At 37.8% G+C, this 12,328-nt stretch overlaps 1 protein-coding gene across 1 annotated transcript; it reads right to left on the bottom strand.

Annotated features, from left to right (window-relative positions):
- Nucleotides 1–4,690: 4,690 nt before the first annotated feature.
- On the bottom strand, nt 4,691–7,128 carry LOC113294538 (protein Asterix-like). Its single transcript, XM_026542932.1, has 3 exons — nt 6,826–7,128; nt 5,948–6,048; nt 4,691–5,019 (listed from the first exon to the last, which is right to left on the bottom strand). Exons 1-3 carry the CDS (start codon nt 6,982–6,984, stop codon nt 4,956–4,958), a joined length of 324 nt encoding a protein of 107 aa, XP_026398717.1. The 5' UTR covers nt 6,985–7,128; the 3' UTR covers nt 4,691–4,955.
- Nucleotides 7,129–12,328: the final 5,200 nt, after the last annotated feature.

The raw sequence follows: 12,328 nt of genomic DNA, 5'->3' as shown, positions 1-12,328 counted from the left end.
TTCGGTCCCCTTCGTAGTTTAAGGACATTTCGGTCCCATCTTCTTAGTTTAGGGACATTTCGGTCCTCTTCGTAGTTTAAAGACATTTCGGTCCCATCTTCGTAGTTTTAGGACATCTCGGTCCCCTTCGTAGTTTTAGGACATCTCGGTCCCATCTTCATAGTTTTAGGACATCTCGGCCCCCTTCGGAAATTTTAGGACATTACGGTCCCCTTCGTAGTTTAAGGACATTACGGTCCCCTTCGGAAGTTTTAGGACATTACGGTCTCAATCATAGTTTTAGGACATTACGGTCCTCTTCGTAGTTTAAGGACATTACGGTCCCATTCATAGTTTTAGGACATTACGGTCCTCTTCGGAAGTTTAAGGACATTTCGGTCCCCTTCATTTCTTCGGTAGAATACTTTTTGTACTCTTGGTTTCTTGGTTTCTTCGATAGAATACTTTGTGTACTCTCTCGACAACTCATAGGATTTCAACCTACTATTGTTGTTCTTTTTCTCATCACCTCTTGGTGATTGTTTTTTTCTTTTTTTTTTCTCTTCACAACATGAATGTTGTTTCTTCTTCTCTTGTTCCAGTCACGCTTTTTTTTGCGAAACCTTCACACTTCTTTGTTCTTCAAGATTCTCTCACAATCTTGTCTTCTTTACAAAGTCTGCCACACTTTGTAAGATCTCTAAGTTTCTGCCACAAACTCTTCAACCACACTTCACTTCTTCCAACTGTTATTACACACTACTGTCACCAGCTTTCTTCTGTTACGCTTCTGTAACAATTCTTCAGTAACACTTAACTGTTAATCTGTAACAGTTCTTCTGCAACTGTAACACTAACTTTTGTAACACTCACACTGTTACTAACTTACAATAACACTTTCCTTTTCTTCTTTTTTTTTTTTTTTTCTTTTTCTTTTCCGCCGGACGTGAAACCCTAACTGCTTCTTTGTCCAAACTTTGAACTCGAGCTTCCCTGTTTTGCTACTCGGACTTCTACATCTCATCTCATGAGTACCAACTCCATGGCTGAATCTTCATCATCCATTCACTGCCAAGCTCCAACTTCATTCCATGTCACTTCCGTCAACGTAATCACGATGATCAAAGCAACAACATCCTTCCAGTCTTCATCATCGAACCTTCTCTGCAACATCAATGGCAGCAACGTCAACGCAAACCAATACTTTAGTTTCCATGACTTCTCCGTCACCAATCTCAAATCAAAACAACAACCAACAATCAAGCTTCATTGAGATCAATGGTTTTGAACCATTACAGCAACAAACTCCATCTCTCTTTCGGTAATACACAGCTCCAATTCCATCAGTTCATGTCTACTTGGCTCAAAATAATTCACCACCACTTCAAAACGACGCAGCTAAGTCATCTCTTTTCTCCTGATTTGCCGGCGATAACGAACCCAGCAATATGTTACGGACTACGCCTTCGTCTCTAATAGAAACTTCATACTCAAGCCATTCTGTCTCGTTCTTTCATTCAACATCTTCTGAAAACCGCAGGATCTTAAATAACCCAACCATGTGGGACTAATAATCTCAACACGCCCCCTCACGTGTAGCCTCAGCGGGTCTTACAAACACGTGGACAATTAAATCGGATTACGCGGAGTAAAGGTGCGGTCAACTGACTCGACACAAATAGCCTGCTCTGATACCATGTTAAGGATCGAGCAAGAGAGAGGAGAGTATAAACGCGGAAGCGTAAAAGACTACATTGATAATAATTCGGTGTGTCAACTTTCATGGCTCAACAGCCTATTTATATTGTTCACAAACTTGACGACCACTCAAGGTACTTTTCTAACTAAGATCAAACTCTAAACATAGACACTTTCCTAATATAAGTCTCACAACTTAATGTGCATATCTCTTAAATATAAACTCTCATATATTATTTCCTAATACCCTCCCTCAAGATGGAGCATGTAGATCACGAATGCCCATCTTGGACCAAAGAAATTTAACTTCGGTTTTATTTTTCTTTTTTTTTTCTTCCAACGCTTTTGCGAAAAAAAAATCTTCAGATCATAGTTTAAGGACGTTTCAGTCCTCTTCGTAGTTTAAGGACGTTTCGGTCCCCTTCGTAGTTTAAGGACATTACGGTCCTATCTTCGTAGTTTAAGGACATTTCGGTCCTCTTCGTAGTTTAAGGACATTTCGGTCCCAATGCAAGTTTAAGGACATTGCGGTCCCATCTTCGTAGTTTTAGAACATTTCAGTTCCATCTTCGTAGTTTAAGGACGTTTCGGTCCTCTCTTCGTAGTTTAAGGACATTGCGGTCCCATCTTCGTAGTTTTAGAACATTTCGGTTCCCTTCGTAGAATACTTCTTGTACTCTTGGTTTCTTGGTTTCTTCGATAGAATACTTTTTGTACTCTCTCGACAACTCATAGGGTTTCAACCTATTATTGTTGTTCTTTTTCTCATCACCTCTTGGTGATTGTTTTCTTCTCTCTTTTTTTTTTCTTTCTTCACAACATGAATGTTGTTTCTTCTTCTCTTGTTCCAGTCACGCTATTTTTGCGAAACCTTCACACTTCTTTGTTCTTCAAGATTCTCTTACAATCTTGTCGTCTTTACAAAGTCTGCCACACTTTGTAGGATCTCTAAGTTTCTGCCACAAACTCTTCAACCACACTTCACTTCTTCCAACATGTTGAACAGCTTTCTGCAACACCTCTAACAGAAACTATCACACTTTTTTACTGTTACATCACCATTGTCACACTTACTCACAATCTGTAACACTTCTCATGATACACTTCTGTAACAGTTCGACAGCAACAGTTCTTCTGCAACTGTAACACTAATCTTTGTAACAATCACATATACTGTTACAATTTTCAATAACACTTTCCTTTTTTTTTTTTTTTTCCGCCGGACGTGAAACCCTAACTGCTTCTTTGTCCAAACTTTGAACTCGAGCTTCCCTGTTTTGCTACTCGGACTTCTACATCTCATCTCATGAGTACCAACTCCATGGCTGAATCTTCATCATCCATTCACTGCCAAGCTCCAACTTCATTCCATGTCACTTCCGTCAACGTAATCACGATGATCAAAGCAACAACATCCTTCCAGTCTTCATCATCGAACCTTCTCTGCAACATCAATGGCAGCAACGTCAACGCAAACCAATACTTTAGTTTCCATGACTTCTCCGTCACCAATCTCAAATCAAAACAACAACCAACAATCAAGCTTCATTGAGATCAATGGTTTTGAACCATTACAGCCAATCAATCCAGATTTAACAACATCAGATGCTGCATTTTTTTCCCTTCTTTCTTAGCTTAAACACACAACAACTACAGAACCCATCTCTCGGCATCAGGATCACTCTTTTGTGCTGGTAATCGGAGTTATTAAGTAATTCAAATTCCCATATTAACCACCTATTTCCTTGTTTATCTCCACTTCTAAAAAAACAAGTTCTGACTTTTTCTTTTTCTTTTTAAACACGATCACACCCCAACACACGCCTCCACCTAGTATTATCACCGAGCTACTTGTTTTACTGGTTTCTCGGCTCAAATAAACTGACCAAGACCACCGTAAACTTGTACCAAAAACTTACCTCTTGACCCTTGGTGAACAACTTCCAACACCATGCAAACGTACGTCCTGTTCAACCCACATAGCCTCAGCAACACTTGCACCTTCTTAACAGCACGCCAACAAACCCACACGAACGGACTTTGATAGGCAACAAGTTTTGGATCAGCATCTACCGGCTACACCTTCTTCTTAGCTCACAATTATCATCAGAACTTTAAGCAGCGATTATTTTTATTTTATTTTTTTTTATTTAACGTGGAACTCACACTAACTTTTTCGAAAAAAAACAATTCTCTAATTCTTTCTCTCCTCTCTCCCTCTCACCCGCTCTGATACCATGTTAAGGATCGAGCAAGAGAGAGGAGAGCATAAACGCGGAAGCATAAAAAGCTACATTGATAATAATTTGGTATATCAATTTTCATGGCTCAACAGCCTATTTATATTGTTCAGAAACTTGACATCCACTCAATGTACTTTCCTAACTAAGATCAAACTCTAAACATAGACACTTTCCTAATATAACTCTCACAACTTAATGTGCATATCTCCTAAATATGGACTTTCCCATATTATTTCCTAATACAATTCCAGGGAACAGTAAAGCTTCATAGGGTCTTTCTGTCCAGGTGCAGGTTGTCCGCATCTTCACAAACATGTCTATTTCACCGAGCCTTTGGTGTAGGGGTAGTATTCAGAAACTGTTTGTCATTATACTGCAGATGGTGATGGCAGTTAATACACCTTATTTAGGGACAATTGATTACAGTGATTTATTCCTGTTCTTCATATACCGATTAAATGAGTCATACATTCATCAAAGGTTATGCAAATTGTATGTGCTACGATTATCCAACAGTCTATGATATACCATTTTGGAACAGGATTAACACTTGATTATCCATTTGATGTTCTAAAGTTACCGAGACCTTTTCAGGCTGGGTGAATACCAAGACGCACCCATAACAAATCGAAATTTTTTAAGTTGAGGGTTTCTTTGATACCAGATCGTTCATCCCCCCACAAAATTAAGGAACTGTTCCAAACTTCATACTTGAGCTATTGCCGACTTTTGTCAAGTCCTCCACAAAATCACCACTATTTTTGAAAACCTTTGTCTTGAATCCGGTTTAAGCATATTATTTCTTACTACTTAATGATCATGCACCAATTTACACTGGATAATCTTCATAAATATGTTAAACACAATCAGCATAGCAATGATCAAATTATTCATGTCACGCTACAAATGGAAAAAAGAAATTAATTCTAGTACTAATATCCCATCAAATTTTTTTTTTATGAAGACAGTCATCCAGAAAGATAATATGTCTGCAGCTACATTAGGCTCTTCAAACTTCCAGCGCTGTTGTGAAGGTTAACTCTGGGTGCCTGGTCGAGCAGGGCCGAAGTAGTTTGTCACCAGTCCCATGATAGCAAACCTGCAATAGACCACAACAACGTTTGAGATTCTGCGGGGAACACTTCATCATGTATAGTTTATATTTATATACTTTTAAAATGAACTATATAAATTCAAAATAGACAAAGTCATGTGTCCAATATCAGAAAGGGATTGCGTGATAGGAAATAATACTAGGCAGGAATCCTAGAAGATACAACACGCCATTGCCAGAGATTGAATAGTTGAAGGTCTGTCCATCAAGACATCGTGATCCACATCCCACAAAATTACATGGACATAAGATTCTCGCAACTAAAACTTGCATCACTTATTGTGGAGGTCGAACTCGTCTCATCTGTCTACTACATTTGGCCCTTTTCACTCAATGTTACAGCGACACCTTTCATTTTATACTTTGACAAATCTGTAAGAGTACAACTTCAATCACACCATTGTTCTTTAGAATCTGAATTCAACTTTGAAGCAGCACGTTATATTTTCAAAGATTAATTGATTCCTACGACATTCTGAGAGCCCACACAAAATGTATTTCAGGCAAGAAACAACCACAACAAGAGTATACATAAAAAAGGAACTAGTTGTTGTACATAAGAAAACCAAATACCCCATAGTTTCTCAATGAAAACATTTATTTGCAATATTTGGCATAGGGATGAGTTTCGTAAGACAGGCAAAATGGGAGTTCAGGATTCAGATTCACAATCATGAAAAGAAGGAATAACATATCATCTAAATCTGCTATATTTGGCATAGGGAAGCACCATGTTTCCAAAGTCTACGTCCTACTACTAGAGAAAAATTGAATATCAAGGACCTATAACATATACCATGACTTTTATCTGCAAGCTGAATCAATATGGATATATATGCAGAGTAAAGAGAGGAGATATTAACAAAAATGAGTCGAATTTTAGAGATATATTATGAAGGTGAACTATACGTACATCATGGCCATGGATATCTGTTTAAGATCGTTTTCAAAGTTCTTCATGCTTGCCAGTGACTGCGCACAGAAGATTATAGCGAGCCAAGAGCAAAGTTTGTACTGCAAAAGATACCAATGGTAATTGTGAGCTTAAACAGTAAATTAAAAGTTCAAAAATGAGCTTCAGCGAGTCCAAAAAAAGAAATTATATACTCTTCCATGGAATTTGTCTACCATGGTCACACCAATTAACAAGAGAATGACTGATGAGGATCGTTTGACTTTTGAGATATTGGTGCAGCACTTTTTAGTTTTTAGCATTAAAAATCTACTGGTACATTGATAGTACAACGATAAGTATGGAGCTTAGAATCCTAATGTAGCACAAAAAAGATCCTTTGATGGAGAACTTAATAATCTTTCTAATGGATACTGCTAATTGATATGTCAAGTTGTAATGGTCATACTGAAACAGAAGTAGTATAATGTGTAATACAAAGACACCACAGTGAAATGAAACAATCAGGTCCAATATCCACAGTAGATAGAGTTCAGAAAAGGGCAAATGTTTGAGATATGAATTGCGCTGACCTTCCATAACACATTGAGAATTTATATCAAAATTCAGAAGCAAAATCCTCAAATTAAAAAAAAAAGAAAAAAAAAGAAATCCAAAAGTAGATCGAAAGCTAGATAAACCTAGATCACAAGAATTGACTAAGCCATCCCCAGATCCTAAAATTCGATATCTTTTCACCTGGCAACTATAATTACCCGCAACTATAATTCCGAAAAGTGTCAATTTTCTATCGATCTCGGAGAACCATGCCTTGAAATAATAATCCCTAAATTTCCTAAAAGTTTATAAAGAAAAGAGAAATAAGAATAACATCATACCCTGAACATAACACCTGTGACACCACATATAATAGCAATGAAACCAGAGTAATCAAAAGGTAGATCTTGTGGAAGTACTGTTGGAGGTTTGTATGGTCTCGCTGTTGATGGTTGCCTTGGATCGCTTGCCGCTGAAGAAGAGTTACCGTGAGAAGACATCTCTGTTTCTCTTCCTTTCTCTCTTTCTCTTCGAATTTTAACGAACGAATCTACCCTAGTTATCTCAGCACTGCAATAGTAAAGGAAGTGGGTGTTTGGTCGGAAATATTACGGTTTACTTCAAATTGAGATCGGTTGGACTTTCTGGCTTAACTCAGTTTCGAACTATAAAATTTAGACCCCGTTTGGTATTTCTTTCCAAAAGAGAAATGATACACGTACCCAAGCACACCACCGTGATGTGCACTGTGATCCAAGGGTTATTAGGGAAGCTCTGGGGGAGATTTGCAGGGGTGGGATTAATGGTGGGATCCACCACTTATTTTTCTCTCACACAAATGTCACGGTGCACATCAGGGTACATTGTCGCGGTACACCAAACATTTCTGTTTCCAAAAAGCACTTCGAAAACTTTATACTACAAAGTACACGTGTGATAGACCGGTTCGTATGGGGTGGCTAACCTACTCGTATGCCATGCCAGCTGGCCTAGGGGAACATAGTTAAGCGGTCGAGTCTTTATCGAACAGTGGAGGCTATATTGTTGGTTATCGAGCTTCGATCGCGACCGCTTAGTAAATAATGATGTAACATCTTCCCCGCCTCTCCTTATAAATGCACCCCATTAAATTTAATTTAATCATATTTCATTTTTTCACTAATCACTATCATCCTATTCTTTTGCACCTTAATCCTCGGTTTACTTATTTTTCAAGTTTCAAATTAATGGATTCTTCTGACGAAGAGGTGCGTATTCATATGGATCGGTTTGAAGAACAATAACGAATGTTAGTTGATAGACGCATTTATGTGTCTAATTTGTCCTCAATGTTTCGTATTGTTGGTACTCGTTTTCGTCCTTATTATGGTGTTTTGTGTATTTTTAGGTATTTTTGGAAAATAAATATTGTTGGAAAAGTCGGCTCGAAAAATCACTCGGAACACCCCCAGGAGGACACTTGCTATAAGGAGCCCAGATTTGGTTAAGGGGCACCTCAATTACTAAGGGGCACCCCCAAAAGGCAGCTGCTATTCGCACCCTACAGCTGGTTAGGGGGACACCATCTTCTTCGTTTGAAACTTAAAAATTGGCGGGAAAAATGTGGTAGCTCTCTGAGAATTTTCGATCGAAATTTGAAGATGTTATACTATGATTCAATGGCTAAAACTTCACGGGAACACTTGACTGAGATATACTAGCGTGGTATGGGCTTCAAAATCATCCGGATTTGGTTGGATAATCGGCAGTGAAGAAAACAGGGTTGCTCGGGTTTTGGTTGCTCCATCACGAGTTCTGTGTAGTTGGCGTGTGCATTGATAGAGTTTTACTTCTGGTGGAACGTGAAAACAATGCCCTGAGAGTATATCGACATCAGCAGGCGTGTGAAGAGGCGAGAAAGGAAAGAAAATTTCCTTTATTATTTTTTCTTTACTGTCGAGATATGGGAAGATTTTCTGGAGTAATGAGCGAAGATTCTTAGTCCAAAGGTGTATAAATAGGCTACTGGGGTCGAGCAGAAGAGGGACGGAGAGATTGGGAGAGAAAAAGAGCACCATAGAGCGAAAAATCAAATTTGCAGAGCTGCCATTTCTGCTGCTGCAAAACTGAAGAACACGAAGAACGGACCTGCACCAGCAGTCGTTTTTGAACAGTGACAGCGACTCATTTTGTGGGTCGTAGTTTACAGGCAGACTTAAAAACGCAACAGCAACAGTAACGGCTCTTTGTAACGGCTTTTGCAACAGTTATAAGCGTTGAAAACCCGATTTTTATTATAATTCTCCCTTATTCATCATTTGTAACCCTTTGAGCATAAATGAAATCAACTTTTGAGCGTGTTTCCAACATGATGAGCGGCTAGTTCTGTCGTAACCAAGGCAATGGATGAAGCTATTCACACATGAACAATGGGTTACTATTTCATTTTCTCTAATATTTAATTATAATTCACTCAATCACTGCTTTTGCAGAGTTCTTAAAAGTTTACATAATTTTCTTCATTAGTTGTGATTCAATTAGATAGGTTATGCTTTGGTTAGATAATCTATGCTTAAGGGATATAATTAAATTTTGAGAATATGTTTGATTATTTGTGGATTAAGAAATAAAGGATTAAAAGGATAATTAGAGTTATGAAATATTTGACATCATTTATGTGTAATAGTGGATTCTAGTATCTTGGTTATTTTCCAATCACTTGAAATCAATTTTGAGTTAAGTTTTCTATATTTTTAAGTTCTATTAAGTCTAGAATTCATTGCCTTCACAAGCCTCAACGAACTCTTTACTACAACATCATTGAAAATATCATCATTAGTTCAGGCGTTGCGACAATCGATGATGAGTCAAATGAAGATAGAGAACTAACCAACACTTTGTTGCAACTATATTGATCGGGGAAGATACCTAGAGATCCAACTAAGGGAAATATTCACAAGAAGATATACGTACCGGGGTCGGGATGATTTCCACGAGAAGTTGATGCACGATTATTTTCTTCCTGACTATGTGATTTCTAATGAAGATTTCCGATGCCGATTTTGCATGCCCCGACATTTGTTGCAAAAGATTATTGGCGAGCTTTGTCAGGTAGAACCTCAATTTAATTATCAGTATGATGCACCGAATAATGTTATAGGTCATAGCCGTAAACAAAATGTTACTTCGGCCTTAAGGGTTCTAGGGTATGGCAAACCTCCGGATTCTAACAAAACGAGAACCTTTGATGGGAAAACCAACTCCATACAAGTATCTTTGGTTGTTTTGCATAGCAATGATTAATCATTTTGGCCCAAACTATTTACGAAAACCAATTGATGCAGATGTTAGAGAAATATTAAAGCAAAATCAGAAAACGGGATTTCCAGGAATGCTGGGTAGTCTTGACTGCATGCATTGGGTATGGACTGGAAGCCCTACCTATTGGGCCAGTCAGTATAACGGTCACTATGCAAAACCAACGGTTATTCTTGAGGTTGCTGCTTCTTATGATTGTTGGATATGGCACGCTTTTTTTTTGTCTTCCAGGATCTCATAACGATATAAATGTTTGACGCAAGTCGCCTTTGTTGTAAATTTCACCATAAACGGTTATCGTTACACTCATGGGTATTATCTTGCAGATGGAATTTATCTTTAGTTCAGCGTTACCGTCAGCCCCCTGCCGGTCAAATGGGTCGTTCATACTCAGGTTTTAATAGTAGAGAAATGAAATTGAGAAAGGATGTGAAATGGGCTTTTGGAATTCTAATGCAGAATTTCGCCATCATTTGTGGGCCTTATCGTGGTCTAAGTGCTTGTGAAATGCAAAAGATTATGCTGACTTGCATAATTATGCATAACATGGTAATTCAAGAAACTCGTCGTAATAAGGATTGGACTAACCATGCAGATGAAGACTTAAGGCATGAGATTCAACCATAAAGACAATTACCTGCAAGGAACTGTGCGCAAATGACTAGTCACATTGAGAACAAAGCGATGTATGACAGGTTAAGGGAAGATCTCATAGCAAATATGTGGGCTGAGTATGAAAGAAGTGGAGGGCAAAAGATCATTTTATTTTTACAATTGTTTGTTGTAAGTTTAGTTGTTAGTTCGTGGTTTAGTTTTGAAATTGTTCGAATCGTTTTAAATTTTCAAGTTTATGGTTATTGTTTGAAACGTTTAAATTTCTAGTTTACGTTTTTCACTAAAAGAAGTGGTCTACTATGTACCGAGCGTCCTAGAATCTATCGCCAAAATCCCTATATATACCTACCAATTCATCCATTTCAAAATCACACCTTTACTCAAGATATTCTCTAGTTTCTGGGCAATTTATGGGTGATCCTTACTTTATTGAAGATGAAGATTTATCTCTTTGTAGAAACTATGTAATATACTACCCAAACAGAGGTGAAGAACGACGGATGAGTGGTTTACTCAGTACGAGTTATTAGGGTAAAATTCATGAAACCTTCTGCACATAGACAGGTAATCCTCATAACCGGGATCAGGCTACTTTTTTTTGTCGATTCATGACTATCAAAAATGATCTTGTGGATTTTATAGCTATGAGACGGATTGTGGTCTTAGAGGTGACACCAATGCTGAATTGGGAGTACGAACACGAGACGAATGGCGAAGATGGAACGATTTTTTTTTAATACGAAGCGCATTTCCAAATTCGTAAGGAGTTTCTCATAACTCGTACAGGCTGTTAGTTTTAATGGGATGTTTCTCTTGTTAAATGTAATTTCAATGGATCTTGTCAAGTTTTAATGTGATGTTTAATTCCAATGGATGTTGTCAAGTTTTATGTAATTCAAAAATCCAATTAATGAAAAACTACTACAACTTCATTCATCTTAACTGAACTCTTACATTGTCATTAAAATTAAAGTTAATACATTAATTAATGAAGTGGCACTACTTCATCGTTGTTTGATTCATCATTGTAGATGGTGGATTTTCGACAAGGGCTAAAATCGTAAACTCATAATTATACGAAGCTCTGATCCAGCAATCAGACGTGAGTATTGATACACGGGTCTCTCATCGAATTCTCAACGGAGAGTACTTTCTCTCATGGTACATGTATATATGTAGTCTCATGACTGGACAACGACATATCTCATGAATACTGAACACTTTCAGTGATTATTTCTATATAGTATCACGAGATGGACGGCTCCTAGACAGCTTGCTCTGCTAGTATAGAGCGATAACGTCTTCAGGAACAAACAACGAGTTTACCCTGACTATATAAAGGATATGACTTACCGACAAGCTCATATCGGGATAATTAATGCTCCTAGACAGCTTGCTCTGCTAGTATAGAGCCACAAAGTTAATTATTCCTAATTAAGATTAATTCTGCCGTGACATTCATTATTGAATTCCCAGAATAATCTATTATTGCTCCTATTCCATGGTCGAATCCACGACTGGTCCCATGGAATGGCAATAAACAATTGTTTTGATTCTATGATCGAATCCACGGCTTGATCTCATAAAATAACAATAACTATATTATCTGATTACTCTGATTTCATGATCGAATCCACAACTGGTCTCATAAATGGTAATAGATAAATCTTAATTACTCTGATTCTATGGTCGAATCTATGATCCCATGGAATGGTAATGCTCGCTTTATTATTCTGAATTCGTAGTCGAATCCTCAGCTGATCCTATGAATTAATAATAAACATCTTATTACTCAGTTTTGTGAATTATTCTCCACTGAATTCCACAATTAGTAATAAATAATCAACAACCGGGAGTATGAGCTACCTCTAAGTAAGCCCCGATTCAAGTGGTGAAAGTGTATTCAACGACGATACACTAACAGTCACCGCA

The sequence above is a fragment of the Papaver somniferum genome, chromosome 1 (assembly GCF_003573695.1).
Source record: "Papaver somniferum cultivar HN1 chromosome 1, ASM357369v1, whole genome shotgun sequence".
Classification (NCBI taxonomy): Eukaryota; Viridiplantae; Streptophyta; class Magnoliopsida; order Ranunculales; family Papaveraceae; genus Papaver; species Papaver somniferum.
The sequence above is the reverse complement of the archived record's forward strand: the minus strand, read 5'-3'. Positions and strand labels throughout refer to the sequence as shown.

Excerpts from the sequence above, each read along its gene's own strand:
- LOC113294538 (XM_026542932.1), bottom strand. The coding sequence starts at position 6,984 with ATGTCTTCTCACGGTAACTCTTCTTCAGCGGCAAGCGATCCAAGGCAA. Across the intron at positions 6,049-6,825 it reads TCACAGGTGTTATGTTCAGG|TACAAACTTTGCTCTTGGCT; the intron begins GTATGATGTTAT and ends TATCTTTTGCAG. Across the intron at positions 5,020-5,947 it reads CAGATATCCATGGCCATGAT|GTTTGCTATCATGGGACTGG; the intron begins GTACGTATAGTT and ends GGTCTATTGCAG.